A 22456-nucleotide genomic window follows, 5' to 3' on the forward strand; every position below is an offset into this window, starting at 1 on the left:
GCATTGTGAAAATAAGAGTTAATATCACATTCTTGACCTTACAGCAAAAACCACTGATGGGCTGAAATGTATTATTAATAAAAAGAAACAAAGGACACCAGCAATTTAATGTTTTTCCCCACATTTTTAAAAATGTATTCATGCTATAAAACTATATTAAAGGCATTTAATGGACTAGGTGAGGAATCAAGATTGGAACCATTGAAAGGGGTTGGAAAAAAGTTTGAGCAATTTGATTGGTTGGTTGGTTGGTTTTGTGGTGGTTGCTAGGTTTTGTGGTGGTTGTTAATAGTTGAAGTAGTTTCGTAGTTATGGAGTGAATGGAAATGTTCGTGAAGAATTGTAGCAATTTTTTTCCACAAATAATGGTTTTTCATTGGCACAAATGTCTTTTTGACTAAAAACCTATCCAAGATTCACTTGAGACTAGCAGCTGAGGACAACAGTATGCTGCCTGTGAGAAATCAGGGCAAACAGTTAGATCTGGTAATAAGTCAGATTAAGGTGGTGTTTTATATGGAGATCTTGGTGACATTGTGCCAATACCAACATTTCCAGAGTAACATGGATAATAGGTCATGACTCAAACATTGAATGCAGCCATCTGCCACTACTATGTCTTGAAAATATATTTTGATTGACAGTTTTAATTAATTTTGAAGGTACCTTCTTTTATGATAGCTTGAACTTCAAAGGGAACGGAGGCATAAAACCCTGGGTCGTACACTAGATTCTTTAGTATTTTCCTATCTCACTGCTTCACCATATCTGTTCCGGTAACCCTCCAAAAAATTGGTAAGTTTTTATTTTCCATAAATATGGTGGCAGTCACTTTATTAATACAGTTATTTATTACATTATTCACTGTACAGAATAAGAGGCCATTTCCAAAATGATCTGAACCCTACAATCAGCCAAGGAAAGCTGGTCATATTTCATAATGTATCACTTCTGGCGGCTCCTTGTCAAGTTCGCCTCCATTCTCCAGGTAGAGGTTATTGTAGGGATACTGTTTAGGAGCCTGTAAAGAGAATTGAAGTCAAAATATCAGTCAAGTCAACTTAGCCACTCCCCCTATCATTTAGTTTTTCTCCTCTCTCTTCCTGAAGATATTTATCCTCTGGTACCTCCCCAACCTGCAACTATTCATGTACGAGCCTTGACAATGAATGTCAGTAGACTATTGAATCTTAAGGGGTGTTATGCACCCCAATCCTGTCTTCACCCAACATCCACACAGATATACTTCCAGCAGGGACCCTGGACAATGTTCCTCTTCCTTAGTCCATGGACAATGAAGCTAAATGTAGCACCCCTACTCCTGCTCTGACTAAGATCAGCTAACTCAGCATAGATCAGGAATTGAACCGTTGACCCTCCTTGTCCTTATGGCTCAGCTGCTCCAATGGATAAATGCATGAAGGTATTGGCTAAATATTACATCATAATATCTTACACCAAGGATATAACAAGCAAACAACAAAGCTAAGTTCTGCATTTCCAGCCAAATCAAATGCCACTTCTAATCAGAGTTTTTAATGGTCAAGCGAATTTCATGTACGCACAAATAATATGATTTCAATTATAGACAAGGGAATGTTCCTGTACAACAACAACAACTTGCATTTATATAGTGCCTTTAATGTAGAAAACATCCCAAGGCACTTCACTGAAACGTAATAAGACAAAGAATGGATGTCGAGCCAGAGGAGGAGATATTAGGAGGGGTGACTAAAAGCTTGGTCAAAGATGTGGGTTTTAAGGAGGATCTTAAAAGGAGGAGAGGTTTAGGGAAGGAATTCTAGAGCATAGGGCCTAGACGGCTAATGGCAAGGCCGCCAATGGTGGTACGATAGATGTGGGGATGTGTAAGAGGTCCGAGTTGGAGGAGTACAGAGTTCTAGGAGGGTTGTAGGGCTGGAGGTGATTAAAGAGATAGAGCGCGACAAGGCCACAAAGTAATTTAAACACAAGGATGAGAATTTTAAATTGGATGTACTAGGGAACTGGAGCCAATGTAGGTCACTAAGAACAGGGGTGATTGGTGAGTGGGACTTGATGCAAGATGTGCAGCAGAGTGTTGGATGAGCAGAAATTTACGTAGGGTAGAGAATGGGATGCCGGACAGGAGAGCATTGGAGATAATGGTCGAGTCTGGAGATGACAAAGGCATGGAGGAGAGTTTCAGCAGCAGATGGGCTAAGGCAGGCGATGTTATGGAGGTGGAAGTCATTGTGATGGAGAGGATATAGGGGCGGAAGATCAGCTCGGGGTCGAATAAGATGCCAAGGTTGCAAAGTCTTGTTCAACCTGAGACAGTGACCGGGATGGGGAATAGAATCGGTGGTGAGGGTATAGAATCATAGAAAGTTACAGCACAGAAGGACCCATTTGGCCCATCGTGTCCGTGCCAGCCAAAAAACAGCCATCCAGCTTCATCCCACTTTCCAGAACTTGAAGTGCCGTATCCTACAGGGCTACGGACCAAGTGCTCATCCAAACACTTTTTAAATGAGTTGAGGGTTTCTGCCTCTACCACCCTTTCAGGAAGTGAGTTCCAGACCCCCGCCACCCTCTGGGTGAAATAAATTCTCCTCAGCTCCCCTCTAATCCTTCTACCAATTACTTTAAATCTATGCCCCCTGGTCACTGACCCCTCTGCTAAGGGAAATAGGTCCTCCCTATCCACTCTATCGAGTCCCCTCATAACTGTATACACCTCAATTAAATCTCCCCTCAGCCTCCTTTGTTCCAAAGAAAACAACCCCAGCCTATCCAATCTTTTCTCATAGCTAAAATTCTCCAGCCCTGGCAACATCCTCCTAAATCTCCTCTGTACCCTTTCTAGTGCAATCATATCTTTCCTGCAATGTGGTGACTGAACTGTATGCAGTGCTCAAGCTGTGGCCTAACCAATGTTTTATACGGAGTTTGTGATGGGGGCCAGACGATAGTTTCAGTCTTCCCAATGTTCGACTGGTGGAAATAGTGGCTCATCCAGGACTGGATGTCTGACAACACAGAGGAAGTGGATGGGTAGAGAGAGCTGGTGGAGAGGTACAGTTGAGTATCCTCAGCGCACGTGTGGAATCTGACCCCACATCTTCATATTATATCGCCAAGAGGCAGCAAGTAGCTGAGAAAGATAAGGGGGCCATAGATAGATCCTTGAAGACTCCAGAGATGATGGTAAAGGGGTGGGGAAGCTATTGCTGGAGATGCTCTATGCTCTAGCTACGATTGAATAGGTAAGTGTAGAACCATGCAAGGGTAGTCTAAGAGTCCAAGGTTGGAGTACAAGAGTAAGGACGTTTTACTACAATTGTACAGGGTTTTGGCGAGACCTCACCTGGAGTACTGCGTAAAGTTTTGGTCTCCTTAACTTAGAGGCAGTGCAATAAAGGTTCACTAGATTAACTCCTGGGATGAGAGGATTGTCCTATGAGAAGTGATTAAGTAGAACGGGCCTATACTCTCTGGGGTTTAGAAGAATGAGGTGATCTCATTGAAACATACAAGATTCAGAGGGGGCTTGACAGGGTAGATGCTGAGAGGTTGTTTCCCCAGCTGGAGAGTCTAGAACTAGGGGGTATAGTCACGGGATAAGGGGTCAGCCATTTATGACTGAGATGAGGAATTTTTCCATTCAGGAGGGTTGTGAATCTTTGGAATTCTCTACCCCCGAGTGCTGTGAATGCTGAGTCATTGAATATATTCAAGGCTGAGATAGACAGATTTTGGACTCTAGGGAAATCAAGGGATATGGGGATTGGGCGGGAAAGGAGTTACGGTCAAAGATCAGCCATGATCGTATCGAATGACGGCTCTAGGGGCAATGTGGCCTACTCCTACTCCTAGTTCTTATGTCCTACTGAGCTGGACAATGGAGGTGTGGTTAACCATGTCTCTCTATGATTAAAAGTAACCTGACACTTGATAAGTAGGGGTAGTAGTTGAAACCTTACAATTAGCCATAGCGCCGCTGGGCTACAAAGGTGGAATTGAAAAAAGAGTCAGGGTTCTTATAACTATGTAATGGTCTTTACTGAGAAGTGTGAATGTGTGAACACCGGGTAAGGATAAAATTGTACTCGGCTGTGATATTTTTCCTGGTTAGATGGCCTTTCGACACACACTGCCCAAGCTCACGTGAGGTTCCCCCTGAAATCATACCAGCGCATGAATTTTGAAGTGAGGGAGAAAAAGAAAAAGTGAAGGACCTTTTATATTGGGGTCGGGAAGGGGGAGTATCTGTACTGCTAGTTCCTGAAGCAGGGGTCTCGCTCAACAGGCAGCAATCCCAATGTAAATCTGCCAGATCACCCTCAGATTCCAATAATACCAATTCCTCCCATTCCATCCACAGTGAGCAACTTACTTAGAAATAATTACATATGTTAACTGACTTGCTGTGGTGGTACTCATGTTTTGTTGCTGTTTTCATTATTGCTGCCTGTTGGTGGTCTACTTTGTAAATGGTTTTAAATAGTACGGTTCACCTCAGAATATAAAGTTCTGTGTCTGTGTGGGTATCTGCATGTGCACGCACGGTGGATTTTATTTTTGAAGGGGAGCGTGCAGCACAAAGGTCAGAGTCAATTGCACGTGCACAACTGAGCTGAATTTGAAATAAAAAAATCCCCACAACATAAGAACATAAGAACTAGGAGCAGGAACGGGCCATGCGGCCCCTCAAGCATGCTCCGCCATTCAATAAGATCATGGCCGATCTTCGAGCTCAATTCCACTTTCCCGCTTGATCCCCATATCCCTTGGTTCCCTTAGGTCCAAAAATCTATCGATCTCAGTCTTGAATATACTCAACGACTGAGTATCCACAGCCCTCTGTGGTAGAGAATTCCAAAGATTCACAACCCTCAGTGAAGAAATTCCTCCTTATCTTGGTCCAAAATGGCCAACCCTTTATATTGAGATAAACGTGAAGAATTTGGATCAAAGGAGTACAGAGGAGAAAGTGATAGTGAGACAGAACAAAAATGCGAGGAAGAGTCTGTCAAAGATTGAGCATGAACGGAGAATAGGGCCCCAGGCCTCACGTGAACAAACGTTTTGAGAAACCTACGCGAAGAGCTGGGACCAAATGTACAGGACACCACCAAGGTTTGAGAGCGGTAAACAAGGTAAGTCAAGATGTAGTAATAGATAACACCAAATTTGGGTTTCAAAAGCCTGAAGGTTGTGGGAGGAAGGAAAGATTGAAAGAGTTAAGAGCTTGAAGGTCCTGGGAAAGAATGGTGTGATAGCTCAAGACTGTGAGGTGTGTTAATTTTAACATAGCACGAATGTAATGAAAAGGATAACAATAGAGTGCTGTATTTGCAGCTTTGAAAGAACAGGAGAAGGAAGTTCGGAGGAACACTGAACATAGTGATATCAATAAGATAAAATTAGGCCATAAATGAGAGATTAACTAGGCGTAAACTTATAATTAAAACTTACCACAGGCTGATATGAAGGAAATAATTCCCCAAGGCAGAACATGAACAGCATAAAGCCTATAAAGCCACCCAAGTATTTAACCATACGAATCCATTCCACGGGACTTGGAGAGGTGTCCACACGATTCCGAATGTACATGTCGAAATCCCAGTGCATCTGGACAAAAGAATGTTTTTTTTAAAATGTTAAGTGAGGTTTAAAACAGAATACACAAAAAAACCTTGCATTTATATAGCACCATATCAAATCATCAAAGTACTTCACATAACATCATTGCACTCTACAAAGTAATTTGTTATGTCGGCAAAACATTGAAGCCATTTTATGCTAACATCAATTAGATGAACGAGCAGCTATTCTGCTTTCTTGATGGTATTAGTTGAGAGGGGAACGTTGGTTGGGAAACTGGAAAAACTTCCTGTTTCTCTTATTTTAATGTGATATGATCTTTAATGTCCCAAAAAAGCAGATGGGTCCTCAAACAGTGCAGCATTTCCTCAGTACTACACTGCATTGTTGGCACAGATCAAGTGTGGGGCTTCAAACCACCACCTTCTGACCGAGACACAAAATGCCACCAACTGAATAAAGCTGACACCCAACATATAAACTGCAGACAACACAAAATTCTTTGCCATTTGCTTGTCTCATGGTAGGACTTTCGAAAGGTTGTAGGTTCAAGCCCCGCTCTAAGGACTTGAGCGCATAATCTAGGTCGACGCCAGTGCAGTAGTGAGGGAATGCTGCATTGACAAAGGTTCTGTCTTTCGGATGAGATGTTAAACTGAGATCCTGCCTGCTTGTTCAGGTGGATGTAAAAGATCCCATGGGACTTATTCAAAGAAGAACTGAGGAGTTTTCCCCTGATGTCCTGGTCAACATTTATCCCTCAACCAACACCACCAAACCTCATTGCTGTTAGTGGAACCTTAGTGTGCACAAATTGGCTGCCATATTTATCTACATAACAACAGTGACTACACCTCCAAATGATTGGCTGTGAAGCACTTTGCGTCATCCTGAGGACACAAAGCTGCTTCATAAATGCAAGTTCTGTCTCTCCTTTCTTTTTAATCATTAACAACTTGCTCAGAATGTTTAGTCATTAAAAAACAGAAGCTTTTTGGCTCCTCCAATGGCTCAGTGCATAAACGCATCTGGTCTGGTACTGAGCAACATGACCAGGAAGATCCCCCATTTGATTCCCAGTTTTTGCCTACTTAACTGATCTCAACTAGAACAATCACAACACAACATTACAATTACCTTAGTGCTCCAAGTTAAGGGAAAAAAAATAGCAACCAGGTTCCCACACTCCTGATGGGACCCTACTTGAAAGTGCACATATCCACACTGAATCAGGATCAGGTTTGACTATGAAGCACCTGTGGTCGAATAGCCTATGAAATTGGACAGAAGAAGAAACCTTTTGCTTTTTACCATTTTTTTAAATTGGAAAATGAGTTAAAGCCAGGAGTGGTCTTCAGAAGTTTTCAATACTTCAGCCAGGGACAATAAATTTGGAGGAATAATAAACTTGGAGTCAACTGGTCAGAATTGCTACTTACCGGCTCACCCCAGTTCCTTCGCAGATCAGGCTCGTCCCAGGTATACCACGGATCTCGCTCTTGTTGCGACCGGTTTGGTAGTTTCGGATAATCACCAAATCTGTTAAGAGAAAAATAAACTTTCAGCTTTACTCTAAAGACCTTGGTCAGGAGCAACAATAGCTACTTGGGTTCTTACACTCTCCAGAACTCACTAAGACAGAAGACAGACAAGGTAAGAAATTAATACTGGTCTGTGTTAAAGAAAACACATCATAATACAGATGCATTGTCCAGCACACAGTATAATAATTACTCATGTCCAGTGAAATTACATCTTCAGTCATTTTAACCTCTACTATTGAGTTGGAAAGTCTGCTAATTTTCTATTCTCTTTATCACAACAACATTTTCTACTTATACCTCTGATATAAACAAAAAGGAAATCACGTCAAACTCCCATTAGATGTGATATTTATCAGGTGGACAGGCCCAGTGTTATTCAGTTCAATAAACATTATATTCCATGGGCACCCGGCATCTATAGTCTGCAAATCAGCAGAACAGGAAATACTGTACACAATTGATTTGGTTTCAAAAGGACTAGTTGATCTCTTCTGGCATTGCTAACAAACAAAATATTTCAAAGAAAGTATCCCTCTCTTGCAGTGACTATCTTTTTGTATCGCTTCCAACCTCGATTAACTTTTTCCACCTTCCACTGCTGTTCTGTTTGTCTTCCACTTTGTCCATTCTCTCTCTCCCCCTCACACACACTTCTCTCATTATTGCTGCATCAGTTTGTTTCCAACCCTCTTTCAACTCTCTTCTGTATGTTCCCCCAGTCTCCCAGTATATGCTTCTCTCAATTAGGCCTCCATAAATTAAGAGGTTATTCAACTGTGAAGAGCACTGCAGAACAGCCCAATCCTATCCTCACAAACCACGCTTTTCAGATAGTCATTAGGAATGGGAACCTTAGCTGTTTTCCTACTCTAGCCCAGGATATAATACACCTATTGCTGCCCTGTTTGAGATCAGCTGACTCAGCAATGACTGTGAATTAAACCTGGGGCTCTCCTGATCAGTATGGATCAGTTCCACATTAGGTAGTGAACTACTAACTCAGCCATCGTAAGAACCATTCATAACATTATAGAAAGTTACAAGACGGAAGGAGGCCATCAGCCCATCACGTCCATGCCGGCTCTATGCAAGAGCAATCCAGCTAGTCCCATTCCCTCGCCCTTTTCCCTTAGCCCTGCAAATTTTTTCCTTTCAAGTATTATCCAGTTCCCTTTTGAAGACCATGATTGAATCTGCCTCCACCACCCCCTCAGGCAGTGCATTCCAGATTCACATAAAATCTATGAAGCGATTTTTTGCGGGAGGTATTGAAATTTGGGATGGGATACAGAATATTTTTCTCCTAAGTGACATTAACAACTAACTCAAGCCCCTGTTCCATTATTTGAAGGGCCTGCTCCTCAACTTCTGGTTGCACTTCAGTCTCACGCTCATGATCTTTGGTCCCCGGGTGAGGAAAGGGGTGGGCAAGTCGGACGACCCCCTCGTGAGACTGCTCCTGGGCCCAGCCGAGGCGACCATCCACAGTTCTAGGTTAGATGCGGCCCCTGGGGGTGGTCGCTCTGGCTGCCTGCCTCTTGCGCGGCTTTCTCTGCGCCCAGGTCGCCATAGAGAAGGAGCAAGCAGTGGCTGCCAGTATGCTTGAGGCCTTCTGCGACTGGTGGGCACCGCAGGGACTGGGGTGTATAGTGGATAGGGACAACAATATTGTTGTTTAGTTTGATAAGTTTCCTTTCTCCTTTGTAGGGTTTGGGTGTTTGTTGTTTGAGCCCCTTAAAAAAGGGGGCACTTGTTTTGTTTTTCTTTAGTTTGGGTCAATGACACTGGGGCAACCCAGTTTCTCCTTCTATAAAATCAACAACTAACTCAACTTTTAAAAGAGTCTCCTGCTTACTGAAACTGTCATATTCAAATACTTGAAAAAGATTAGTTATATTTGAATGAATAATTGAACTCTATTTAAACACTACTCAAAAATGAAATTGTTTTGGGAGAACCAATGAAGCAGTACATTGCTCGCCAACACAATTAAAGCCAGAAACCAAACTTTGCTGAAGTAAATTTCCATTAGACTTTGTTCTCCTACCAACACTTTGAAATTTTGTTACAGCCCTAATTTCTCTCGTCCAGTATAATAAAACCCATTTTGCAGAAATAAATTCACCCCATTCCATCATCAGCATACGGCTCATAATCTTCCACTCTCATATTGTACTTCTTTGCTGCTATTGCTCTTTCCTCTGGTGTTCTAGGATATGGACCCGGCAGCATGTCCTTAGAAAGGCCGGAGGCTGTGAAGCAAATCATTAACAAAACAGCTGAGTCATTCATTTATTGTTCCTTTAAAAGAGAAGTTAATGTTCCACCATCTTTTTTAAATAAAAGGAAAGGTTCCCCCACTCCTGTCTGGGAAGCAGAAGACCTGCATCCAGGCTATATCACATTGCTTTGTAACCAGCCACTGGGAGATTTCAGGGAATTTGCTTTGGTGACATATTCAGTGCCTTTTTTTCTCCCCCTCCCTTTCCTCTCTCTGGCACTTTCTCCAGACACAACACCTGAGGTTGGATCTATCTCTACCTATATCTATCGATATCTCTATCTCTATATAGTTACTTTTTTTTTTTATTTGTTCATGGGATGTGGGCGTCACTGGCGAGACCAGCATTTATTGCCCATCCCTAATTGCCCTTGAGAAGGTGGTGGTGAGCCGCCTTCTTAAATCGCTGCAGTCCGTGTGGTGAAGGTTCTCCCACAGTGCTGTTAGGTAGAGAGTTCCAGGATTTTGACCCAGCGACAATGAAGGAACGGCAATATATTTCCAAGTCGGGATGGTATGTGACTTGGAGGGGAACGTGCAGGTGGTGTTGTTCCCATGTGCCTGCTGCTCGTCCTTCTAAGTGGTAGAGGTCGCAGGTTTGGGAGGTGCTGTCGAAGAAGCCTTGGCGAGTTGCTGCAGTGCATCCTGTGGATGGTATACACTGCCAGGGATGGTGATAGAAGAGTCTGGGACATTGGCTGAAAGGTACGATTCCTCCACCATCAACATCCTGGGGGTCACCATTGACCAGAAACTTAACTGGACCAGCCATATAAATACTGTGGCTACGAGAGCAGGTCAGAGGCTGGGTATTCTGCAGCGAGTGACTCACCTCCTGACTCCCCAAAGCCTTTCCACCATCTACAAAGCACAAGTCAGGAGTGTGATGGAATACTCTCCACTTGCCTGGATGAGTGCAGCTGCAATAACACTCAAGAAGCTCAACACCATCCAGGACAAAGCAGCCCGCTTGATTGGTACCCCATCCACCACCCTAAACATTCACTCCCTTCACCACCGGCACACCATGGCTGCAGTGCGTACCATTTACAGGATGCACTGCAGCAACTCGCCAAGGCTTCTTCGACAGCACCTCCCAAACCCGCGACCTCTACCACCTGGAAGGACAAGGGCAGCAGGCACGTGGGAACAACACCACCTGCACATTCCCCTCCAAGTCACACACCATCCCGATTTGGAAATATATTGTCGTTCCTTCATCGTCCCTGGGTCAAAATCCTGGAACTCCCTACCTAACAGCACTGCGGGAGAACCTTCACCACACGGACTGCAGCGGTTCAATAAGGCGGCTCACCACCACCATCTCGAGGGCAATTAGGGATGGGCAATACATGCTGGCCTTGCCAGTGCCGGCCACATCCCATGAACGAATAAAACAAAAATCTTGCTCTCCACAAAACAGCCCACCACCCCAGCTTCATCCTAGAGAGCAAAGACTCCAGCTTCTTTTCTCCAAGATCAACTGTCTCCTTAAACCCTTCTCCCCTGTCCCCTACACTCTCACCTCCAATAAGTGCATGGAGCTCATGGACTTCTTAGTCACGGTTTTGAGACCATCTGCTCCCCCCTTTCCTTTACCTACCAAGCCAAACCTCCCCCAGGCTACCTCCTGTCTTAGCCCTAAACCAATTCTACTTTCTCATCTTCCTTCATGCTCTCTTTCAGCTCAACTCACCTCTTCCTACTCCCATTCCCACTAAATTGCTGATCACCCAACTTCCCATCCTGGTCCCATGCTAACTGACATTTTAAATGGTTCCTTCTTCTCAGGTACTGTACCTCTCTCTTTCAAAACCACAGTCATCACCACCTTCCGCAAAAACACACCCTTATCCCTATAAGCTTGCAAACTACCGACCTATCTCCAACCTCCCTTTCCTATTTGTATGGCATCCAACTTGGATGAGCCGCAATGCCCTCCAGTTAAATAGTGGAAAGCCAAAAGTCAGTGTCTTAGGCCCCCATGACAACCCTGTAGCCTTGACACTAGCTTCTATTCTCCTCCCCAGACACTCTCAGACTGTTCACAACCTCAGCATCTTATTCAACCCTGAGCTTAGCTTAGCTTCCTACCCCAAACTCCCTCCATCACAAAAGAACCCTACTTCCACCTAAGTAACAAAGCCCACCTGCACACTACCTCAGTCCACCTGCTGCTGAAAACCTCATCCATGCCTCTGTCACCTCAAGAGTCAACTATACCAATGCTCTTCTGGCCAGCTTATCACCTCCACCCTCCGTAAACTACAGTTTAACATCTCATCTAAAAGACGACACCTCCAGCAACTACTGCACTTAAGTATTATCCTGGATTATGTGCTCAAGTGTCTGGCCTGGGGATTGAACCCATGACCTTCTAGCTCCGAGGTAGGAGTACTACCAGTCAGCCCAGTTGACACTTAACATTGAGATTCCAGGTCTAGCTGTAGCTTGGTTTGCAATCTCTCACTCTTACTGATAATAACTCTGGTCTCTTGCCCCATGTTTATAACCCAGACAGTGCAGTGTCCGAGGCTGATGCTGGACCCTGGCCTGGCCTGGCCTGGCCTGACCCCTAACCCCACAATCCCATCTCCAAGGTTACCGCCCTCTCATCGACTCCCACGTTACAAATCAGCCGCCGGCCCTTATGTCTCGAGTACTCACCAGCCCTGGCACAGGCCGAGCCCCCCGCCGGCGGCAGGGTCTTCCTTATGCCCCTGGTAAGGAACCGAAACCAGCAGCCGCTCAGCGCCATCTCTCCTCCCCTGCTGCGCAGGCGCGAAGAAGGCAGCGCTGGGAGGAAAGCCATCGCCGCGCATGCGCCACCAGCAGAGTCGGGGGGGGGGGGGGGGGGGTTTGCAGATAGCACTACGCATGCGTATTAGACATCGATGCCGGTGCCGTGTCGAGCGGATCGGAGATGAGCACGTGATTTGTCCCTGAAGTCACCCGTTTGTAGCTGAGTTCCTCCCGACCGCCAGATGGCGGTGTGTGGTCAGGTTGCTGCGCTCCGGCAGCTGCTGGTGCCGGGAGGCGATGGATTCCTCCGGCCTGACGGGGGCGGTGCATTGAGAGTTTGCGAGGGCGCTGCGCCCTGACACCGGGCTGCGCAGTGCGCACCGCTCCGCTCCGCTCGGCTCGCTCGCTCGCTGTCCGGCCGTTGCTGTTTCTCGCTGAGAAGTGAGGGCGGCTTCCTGCTCCGGGTTTTTTTTTTGTATATGTGTGTGTGTGTGTGTCTAGCTTCTTGACGGAGCCGGACTCCAGGGAAGCGGCAGCGAGGAGGCCATGGCGAAGCGGAGTGGAGATGAGAGCCGGGAATGGAGCGAGGTCCAGCTGAGGAAATACTCCTTCCCGACAAAAGCCATCCCCAGGATGTCCCACAGCGATCCGCGGGTCGAGGCGCTGATAGACAATGAGGTAAAGCGGGGCAGAGGATAGGGTGAGGGGTCGCGTGTGAGTGTGTGGGGAAGAGGGAGCACAATCTGTCCAACACGGGCATCCACAGCACAGTGTGTACCAGAGGGAAATAGAGCACAGTGTGTACCAGAGGGAAATAGAGCACAGTGTGTACCAGAGGGAAATACAGCACGGTGTGTACTAGAGGGAAATAGAGCACAGTGTGTACCAGAGGGAAATAGAGCACAGTGTGTACCAGAGGGAAATAGAGCACAGTGTGTACCAGAGGGAAATACAGCACAGTGTGTACCAGAGGGAAATACAGCACGGTGTGTACTAGAGGGAAATAGAGCACAGTGTGTACCCGAGGGAAATACAGCAGTGTGTACCCGAGGGAAATAGAGCACAGTGTGTACCCGAGGGAAATAGAGCACAGTGTGTACCAGAGGGAAATAGAGCACAGTGTGTACCAGAGGGAAATAGAGCACAGTGTGTACCAGAGGGAAATACAGCACAGTGTGTACCCGAGAGAAATACAGCACAGTGTGTACCCGAGAGAAATACAGCACAGTGTGTACCCGAGGGAAATACAGCACAGTGTGTACCAGAGAGAAATACAGCACAGTGTGTACCAGAGGGAAATACAGCACAGTGTGTACCAGAGGGAAATAGAGCACAGTGTGTACCAGAGGGAAATAGAGCACAGTGTGTACCAGAGGGAAATAGAGCACAGTGTGTACCAGAGGGAAATACAGCACAGTGTGTACCAGAGGGAAATACAGCACAGTGTGTACCAGAGGGAAATACAGCACAGTGTGTACCAGAGGGAAATACAGCACAGTGTGTACCAGAGGGAAATACAGCACAGTGTGTACCAGAGGGAAATACAGCACAGTGTGTACCAGAGGGAAATACAGCACAGTGTGTACCAGAGGGAAATACAGCACAGTGTGTACCAGAGGGAAATACAGCACAGTGTGTACCAGAGGGAAATACAGCACAGTGTGTACCAGAGGGAAATACAGCAGTGTGTACCAGAGAGAAATACAGCAGTGTGTACCAGAGAGAAATACAGCAGTGTGTACCAGAGAAAAATACAGCAGTGTGTACTAGAGGGAAATAGAGCACAGTATGTACCAGAGAGAAATAGAGCACAGTATGTACCAGAGAGAAATAGAGCACAGTATGTACCAGAGAGAAATAGAGCACAGTGTGTACCAGAGGGAAATAGAGCAGAATGTGTACCAGAGGGAAATAGAGCACAGTATGTACCAGAGAGACACTCAGCACGGCCTGTACCAGAGGGACACTCAGCACGGCGTGTACCAGAGAGGGACCGAAAGCACAGTGTGTACTATTGGGAACTTCAGTACAATGTGGTGCATACTGTGTACAATGAACATCTGAAGCAACAAGACCAGATGTAGCAAAATAAGCACTTATCGAGCTGAGGGCATTAAAATAGATATGAGGAATGTCATGCGAACATATTCAGCGCGTACCCACTAGTATCACCAACGGTAATTTCAAAGCTTAAAAGCCATTTTGCTCGACAATCTTTCCACCACAACAGTCAAATGTTAAACGGCTGCAGGATTTTTGCCAAATCTACCCTCGCCAGAGTCCGTTCCAAGTGTCATCACCAGGTGTCAGCCATGGCTCAGTAGTAGCACTCTGGTTTGAGTTCAAGCCCCATTCCAGACACTTGAGCACAAAATCTAAGCTCACACTTAAGTGCAGTACTGGGGGAGTGCCGCACTGTCTGAGGTGCTGTCCTTTGGTTGGGATGTTAAACCGTGACCCCATCTGCCCCCTCAGGTGGACGTAAAAGATCCCAGGGCACTGTTTCGAAGACGAGCAGGGGAGTTCTCACTGGTGTCCTGGCCAATATTTATCCCTCAACCAACATCACTAAATTAGATTATCACTGATGTTAGCGAGACCTTGCTGGGCGCAAATTGGCTGCAGCATTTCCTACATTGCAACAATGACTATACTTCAGAAAGTACTTAATTGGCTGTAAAGCATTTTGGGACGTCCTGCGGTCATGAAAGGCGCTATATAAATGCAAGTTCTTTCAAAAAAGAAGAGTTCAATTTACAGTATGCCCTATCAAGTCTATCTGAAACAGTTCCAAGTGATTCACTTACAGTGAATTTGAAATACAGTGTGTTAGATAGACAAATGTGGCAGCCATTTTGCACACAGTTGGATCCCACAAACAGCAATTGCCAGTTAATCTATTTTTGGTGATAATAATTGAGAGAGAATCCTCTCTGCTCTTCAAATGGTTCCCTTGTATCATCAATGTTCATCTGAACCACCAGAACAGGCATTTGGAGCCTCGGTTTAATGTCTCATCCAAAAAAATCACACCTACTACAATGTGGTGCTCCCTCAGTACTGTTTTGGAATGTCAGCTTTGATCTGCTCAAATCATGGAATGGGGAGAGAGACAGCAAATAATGTAATGCGCAGCAAAGGGCAGTGTTATTGGGAAGTACCAAGGGGCAGCTTAAGGGGCAAGCTCATGTGCACACAAATGTGCCACAGCAAGAATGAAAACAAATGGTCAGATTATATATACCGGAGGAAGAATCATACCATACAGTGAGGCTTTAAGAGATCAGGTTTAATATGCCAGTTTATCCTCAATATAGAGATTCTCTCTGCTGACAACCATGACATAGACTGTCTTCTTGCAACTATTGACTTGAGCATTAACATGTATAAATGGTACGATGAGATTGGGAGAGAACATCTGACCTATTGCAAAGAATCTTTAATGCAAGGGTGACAATGTATTTCCCCTATGGCTCAGCTGTAAGGACAGTGCCTTGTATGTAACTGAGCCAAGCCCCAGGTTCAGTCTGTAGGCCATGATCTCAGCCATGTTAGAGCAATTGTCCACATTACCCTTAAGCTGAATTGGGCACTGACGGCTAGGGTTTCCACTTTGAATTTCTATCCCAACGGCCTCTGCTAGAAAGTTGATATGTGAGGGTATACATGGCAAGGGCAGGATTGAGTTCTGATGTGAAGCCCCCTAAATTCAAATAGCCTTTAGAGACATCAGATCTCACTGAGGCACTGAATGAGTACTTTGTATCTGTCTTCACAAAAGATGATGACGAAGTTAATGTCACAGTAGAGGAGGGGGGAATATAGATATTGGATAGAATAAAACTAGATAGCAATGAGGTGCTAAATAGGTTGGCATCACTCAAAGTTAACAAGTCACCCAGTCCAGATGGAATGCTTCCAGGGTTGCTGAGGGAAGCAAGGGTGGAGATAGCAGAAGCTCTGACCACAATCTTTCAATCCTCCTTGGACATGGGAACGGTGCCAGAGGACTGGAGGATTGCAAATGTTACACTCCTATTCAAAAAGGGGAGAGGGATAAACCTAGTAACTACAGGCTAGTCAGTCTGACATCAGTGGTGGGAAAACTACTAGAGACCATTGTCAAGGATTTTTTAAAGGCAAATTGTTTCTGACTAACCTGATTGAGTTCTTTGAAGTAGCAGAGAGAGTTAATGAAAGTAATGCTGTAGATGTTGTATATATGGACTTTCGATATTTTGATAAAGTACCACATATTTATTCGGAGAATAGGAGCACACGGGATTAAAGGGACGTTGGTAACTTGGGTACGTAATTGGCTAAGGGATAGGAGGCAGAGAGTAGTGGTGAATGGATGCTTTTCTGACTGGAGAGAAGTATCCAGTGGGGTCCCCCAGGGGTCAGTACTAGGACCATTGCTTCTCTTACATATAAATGACCTGGACGGGTATAGTGAATACAATTTTGAAGTTTGCAGATGATACAAAACTTGGAAACATGGTAAGTAGTGAAGAGGATAATAGCAGACTTCAGGAGGACATAGACTGGTGAAATGGGCAGACACATGGCAGATGCAATTTAATGCAAGTAAGTGTGAAGTGATGCATTTTGGGGGAAACAACATGGAGAGGCAGTATAATCTAAATGGTACTATTTCGAGGGGGGGTGAAAGAGCGGAGGGGCCTTGGGGTGTACAATCACAAATCTTTGGAGGTGGCCGGGCAAGTTGATAAAGCGGTTAAGAAAGCGTATGGGATACTTGGCTTTGTAAATAGGGGCATTGCATACAAAAACAAGGAAGTCATGCTAAACTGTTACAAATTACTGGTTAGGCCTCAGCTGGAGTATTGTGTCCAATTCTGGGCACCACACTTTAGGAAGGATGTCAAGGCCTTGGAAAGGGCACAGAGGAGGTTTACCAGGATGATACCATGGATGAGGGACTTCAGTTATGTGGAGAGGTTGGAGAAGCTGGGATTGTTCTCCTTAGAGCAGAGCAGGTTAAGGGGAGACTTAATAGAGGTATTTAAAATTATGATTGGTTTTGATAGAGCAAGTAGGGAGAAATTTTCCTCTGGCAAGTGGGTCGGTAACCAGAGGTCAGATTTAAAATAATTGGCAAAAGAACTAGAGGGGAATTGAGGAGAATTTTTTTCACACAGAGGGTTATTAAGATCTAGCACGTACTACGAGAAAGGGTGGTGGAATCAGGTTCCATAGGAATTTTCAAAAAGCATTTGGACGTGTACTTAAAGAGGACCAATTTGCAGAGTTGTCAGCAAAAGGCTGGGGTGTGGGACTAAATTGGACAGCTCTTTCAAAGAGCCGGCATAGGCATGACGGGCTGAATGCCGCCCTCCTTTGCTGTAAGATTCTATGATTGGATGAAGAATGCCCAGTGGTATGAGACACTGGAGCATTGCAGGTACACACTGAAACATTCCGTAGCAAGGATAATGGGAGAAAATGTTGGAGAGGGCCAGAAAACCGTAGTGAGAGAGGTTAACCGTCCCTTAATATAGGGACTTAGAGGGAGAAAAAGGTCATTGGAGAAATTGATACGTCAATGTAAAGATCAAATGGAAAGTCCAAGTGACTGGGAAAAATGGTAGAGTAGAATTGGGAGAGAGAACGCAGTGAATTCGTGAATTGTATTGTTCGTTTTATAAACAGAAATGATGTCTGGCACCGGTAATGCAGGGAATTGATTAGAGCACACTGTAACATTAGTGAATTATTTACAGCCGACATCAGGCCGAGATGGCAGAGAGGCAGCTTGATGAAATGCAAGCTCTGTGCCAGAGGAACTTACTCATGACCCAGGCACAGTGCGTTGGTGTCACCCGCCCCAATCTCTGTGCTTTAATCTTGGTTATAGGGTACAGAGCAAATGGAAGGGATTAAGGTCACTTTCCTTTAGAACTGTGATCAGTTACTGATGTACTGTAATTTAATGCTAAATATTAAAAGTGATTGATCCAATATTTTCCAATGGTGCTTATGTTGCACCATTGGAAAAATTGTCCTGTGTTAAACAACCATTTTGGCAGCAGTGCTGGAAAATTCCACTCATCAGAAAGCAAGTGATTTACTATCCACTGCCAGTGAGCTGATAGCAGAAAGGGACTATGCAGCTTCGACAGTAGCCAGTCCATGTTTATCGCTTGCTCTCCTAATCCTCCCCACACTGCTGTCTCTGTTTACTCACCGCCTCTTGACCTGACACCATTCAGTTTACACTCTGGCTTCACAATTAGATTTCTATGATCTACAGTTAAAGGAAAGAAAGAACTTGCATTCATATAGTGTCTTTCACAACCTCAGGACGTCCCAAAGCGCTTTACAGCCAATTAAGTACTTTTGAAGTGTAGTCACTGTTGTAATGTAGGAAACGCGGCAGCCAATTTGTGCACAGCAAAGTCCCACAACAGCAATGTGATAATGACCAGTTCATCTGTTTTCAGTGGTGTTGGTTGAGGGATAAATATTGGCCAGGACACCAGGGAGAACTCCCCTGCTCTTCTTTGAAATAATGCCATGGGATATTTTATGTTTACCTGAGAGGGCAGATGGGGGCTTGGTTTAATGTCTCATCGGAAAGATGCCACCTCCGACAGTGCAGCACTCCCTCAGTACTGCACTGAAGTGTCATCCTAGATTTTGTGCTCAAGTCCCTGGAATGGGTCGTGAACAACCTTCTGACTCAGAGGTGAGAATGCTAATACTGAACCACAGCTGATACCAGTTGTAACATTCTGCTTCACATTGTCATGGTGGGGGTCTCTCCCACTCCCCCTCCCCAAAATCCCTATCTCCCTCAACCATGGCCCATTGGTAACAATCTCTCCTCTGGATCAATAGGTTGTTGGTTCAAACTTTGCTCCAGAGACTTGAGTATATAATATGGCTGATACTTCAGAGCAGTACTGAAGGAGTGCTGCATTGTCAGAGGTGCCATCCTTCGAACATGATGTTAAACTGAGGCCCCATAAAGAACAGGGCCATTAATTTACGGTGACTGAATAAACTTACCCCCGTTTTTAAGCAAAAGGATTCTGGAAATTTTGCCCACGTTTTGGGAATCATGATCGGCAGTTCCATCTATTTAGAATTGGATACATTGATTCACAGTAAGTTAAACACTTTCTATTAAATGGGGTTTTAGAATTTTCATCAGTCTTTCAGGGAATGTATTCCAGGAAAATGGCAAATCAATGACCTTGACCGTGAACGTTGGTGATATGGTGTCAGCCTTGGCTCAGTGGTAGCACTCTTGGCTGAGAGTCAGAAGGTCATAGGTTCAAGTTCCACTCCAGAGACTTGGCTACATAATCTGGGTTGACACTTCAATGCAGTACTGAGGGAGTGGTGCACTGTCGGAGCTGCTGTTTTTGGAAAAGACATTGAACCGAGGTTCCGTCCGCCCTCTCAGGTGGGCGTAAAAGGTGGGCGTGAAGAAGAGCAGGGGAGGTCTCCCGGTGTCCAGGCCAACATTTATCCCTCAACCAACACCATGAACACAGATCATCTGATCATTTGTCTCATTGCTGTTTGTGGGACTTTGCTGTGCGCAATTTGGTTGCCACATTTCCCTGCATTACAACAGTGACTACACTTCAGAAGTACTTCATTAGCTGTGAGTAGGTTTGGGGCGACTTGAGGTTGCGGAAATTGCGACATAAATGAAAGTCCTTTCTTTTTTTTTCTTATTCTGAACCGTCCTAGGGTTAACAGAGAGCTGGAGCAGGTGATCTGCTCACCTATCCCAATGAGTCTGGCCAGGGAGATTAACTGAACTAAACAATTGGAGCTTAAAAATCATTTATACAGGACTCCCCGGTGGCCTAGTATAAATGCACTTGCTGGTGTGGTACTAAGGCGTGCAAACTATGAATGAAGATCCTAGGTTTGTTCACTGAGTTAGCTGATCTTAGCAAAGGACATATAGTAGCCTAGTGGACAAGCAAACCTGAGGTCACGGGTTCAAATCCCACCATGGCAAGTTCTGAAATTGAATTTGACAAATCAGCATCAGAAAAAATGACCAGGGCACCCCTACTGGTGAATTTTTCAGTAGTTCCAGTGTAGTGTGTCAGAGGCATTTGTGGACATGTTGTTCTCGCTGGAGGAGTTTGGCCAAGCATAGAAACATAGAAAATAGGAGCAAGAGTAGGCCATTAGGCCCTTCGGGCCTGCTCCGCCATTCAAAATGATCATGGCTGATCGTCTAACTCAGTACCCTGTTCCCGCTTTTTCCCCATTTAGATTTTTTTAAGTGCTAAATGTAAATTCATAATCCTCTGCTTTTCCAGAGTTCATGAGAGGGGAACAGATGTTACAGCAGTGATTTATGGCTGCACTTATACCACAAGTTTATCGTCGGCGTGAAGCGTTTTCAGCTTTGCATCAATGCCAGACTTGTGCCGTGTAAATCAGATGCTAAGGTAAAATCTGACTCCAGAGCAAAGTGCTAATAATTGATTCTAGTCATTGATGATTCGGCTACTTGCGGAGAGAGGGAGATCAAAAGGCACATCCGATACCACCAACCGCTTATTACTGGATAACATTGATCCCTGCAGCCATACCTTGTCCCTTATTCCAAGGCTGTCACTTATGTGCCTTGGAGTAGAAAGTACAAACAGACATTCAAGTTACATGGCTTATGAAACTTGTATAGTTTGGTGTAGCATGTGGTATTTTTCTGTAACTACTTAGCACCTGGCCTGTAATATTTATAGTCCATTAGAAGGGCTGGACTTCCTAGTTCTAACTGTTTTAGTTTAATTGAACGCAAAGGTATGTAAACACTCTTCACGATTACATTGTGCTGGAGGTTTAACAGTATGTAGTACTCCGGTATCCTTGGATCTGGACATCAGATTAATAAATTTGAATGGTATGGGTTGTAATAGAATCTGGTAATACGTAACAGTCACTCCACTGAACTTCAGAAAATTCTGGCTCTTCGCTATGGTTTGATATAATCAGAACATGAGGCATCGTCTAATACTGCACAGTGAACAATATCTCTATCCCTTGCTTTTATCATAGAGGGCATTTACACTACAGCCATAGCATTGGTGTACGGCAGTTTTGCTTAGTTCACTGGTACCATCCTTGCTTCCGAGTCAGGAGGCTGTGGGTTCAAGTCCCGCTGTAGGGTTTGAGCCCATAATCTTGGCTGACACTCAGTGCAGTACTGAGGGAATGCCGCGTTGCCAGAAGAGCTGTCTTTCAGATCAGATGTTAAACCGAGGCCCCCATATGCCTGTTTAGGTGGACGTACTGGATCTCAGGACACTTCTCAGAGCATTTTCCCAGTGTCCTGGTCAACATTTGCCCTTCCACTAACATCAGCAAAACTGACTAACTGGTCATTGCTGTTTGAGAACCCTGGATGTGTGCAAATTGGCTGCTGCGTTTGTCTCCGTAACAACAGTGATTACACTTCAGAAGTAATTCATTGGTTGTGAAGTGCTCTGAGGATGTGAAAGGCACTACAGCAAATTGAAGTCTCTCTTGAATCTGGAGCCAGGTCCTGACCTGTCACCAAAGTAAACTGGAATGAGATTCCCTGGAGGAATGAGTCTTACTGCATTTTGCTCTGGAGTCAGATTTTACTTTAGCACTCGATTTATACCGCACAAGTTTAGCATTGATGCAAAGCTGAAAACCAACAGTAAACTTGTGGTGTAAGTGCAACCATAAATCACTGCTGTAACACCTGTTTCTCTCGTGATCTAGAAATGGCATCAAGAAGGCCATCAGCACGGGCAACAGTACCGCAGCCATTCATAATGAACAGTTGTTATGCAGGTCCTGGATATTCCAGTTGGTGTTATTTTAATAGTGGTGGTTATTTTAAATGAGTTACCTCAGTTGTCACAATAACAGCAATCAGAAGTTCTAGGCTACGGTGCCTGCGTACAGTAACCAATGGGCTGGAATGGGTTGCAGGGTTGCTGCCGTCGAGGTTTACCGCACAGAAGGAGGCCATTCAGCCCATTGTGTCTGTGCATACTCTTTGTGCTCTTTGTAGCCTTGTGTTTTCCTCCTCTTCCATTATTCATCCCAAATGCAACTGTGTCTGCCTTAACCGTTCCCTGTGGCAAAGCAATCCATGCTGCAACAACCCTTTGTGTAAAGAAATTACTCCTAATCGCTCGTCCTCATTGTAAAAAAATTTAAATTGATGACCCCTCATCACTAACTCCCCAACCAGCAGAAAGAAGCTTTCCTTATTCATTTTATCAAAGCCATTTATATTATTAGAAGCCACTACTACTTACAAAAAAAT

General features: G+C 44.8%; 2 protein-coding genes across 2 annotated transcripts in view; one reads left to right on the forward strand and one right to left on the reverse strand.

Moving 5' to 3' along the window:
• Window positions 1-800: 800 nt before the first annotated feature.
• On the reverse strand, window positions 801-12249 carry ndufb8 (NADH:ubiquinone oxidoreductase subunit B8). The gene is made up of 5 exons (XM_067972665.1): window positions 12082-12249; window positions 9259-9385; window positions 7029-7128; window positions 5461-5616; window positions 801-1021 (listed from the first exon to the last, which is right to left on the reverse strand). The coding sequence occupies exons 1-5, from the start codon at window positions 12224-12226 to the stop codon at window positions 929-931; spliced, it is 621 nt and encodes a 206-aa protein (XP_067828766.1). The 5' UTR covers window positions 12227-12249; the 3' UTR covers window positions 801-928.
• Window positions 12250-12503: 254 nt separating this feature from the next.
• Window positions 12504-22456, forward strand: part of hif1an (hypoxia inducible factor 1 subunit alpha inhibitor) — a 47580-nt gene continuing 37627 nt past the window's right edge. The window contains exon 1 of the mRNA XM_067972666.1: window positions 12504-12834. Coding sequence (XP_067828767.1) covers window positions 12703-12834 — 132 coding nt within the window. The 5' untranslated portion in view covers window positions 12504-12702. The remainder of the gene's footprint in view (window positions 12835-22456) is intronic.

Source organism: Heptranchias perlo, chromosome 36, assembly GCF_035084215.1.
Source record: "Heptranchias perlo isolate sHepPer1 chromosome 36, sHepPer1.hap1, whole genome shotgun sequence".
Taxonomy (NCBI): domain Eukaryota; kingdom Metazoa; phylum Chordata; class Chondrichthyes; order Hexanchiformes; family Hexanchidae; genus Heptranchias; species Heptranchias perlo.

Excerpts from the sequence above, each read along its gene's own strand:
- ndufb8 (XM_067972665.1), bottom strand. The coding sequence starts at position 12,226 with ATGGCTTTCCTCCCAGCGCTGCCTTCTTCGCGCCTGCGCAGCAGGGGA. Across the intron at positions 7,129-9,258 it reads TATGCTGATGATGGAATGGG|ATTTGGTGATTATCCGAAAC; the intron begins GTGAATTTATTT and ends TTCTCTTAACAG. Across the intron at positions 1,022-5,460 it reads TTCCTTCATATCAGCCTGTG|GCTCCTAAACAGTATCCCTA; the intron begins GTAAGTTTTAAT and ends TTCTCTTTACAG.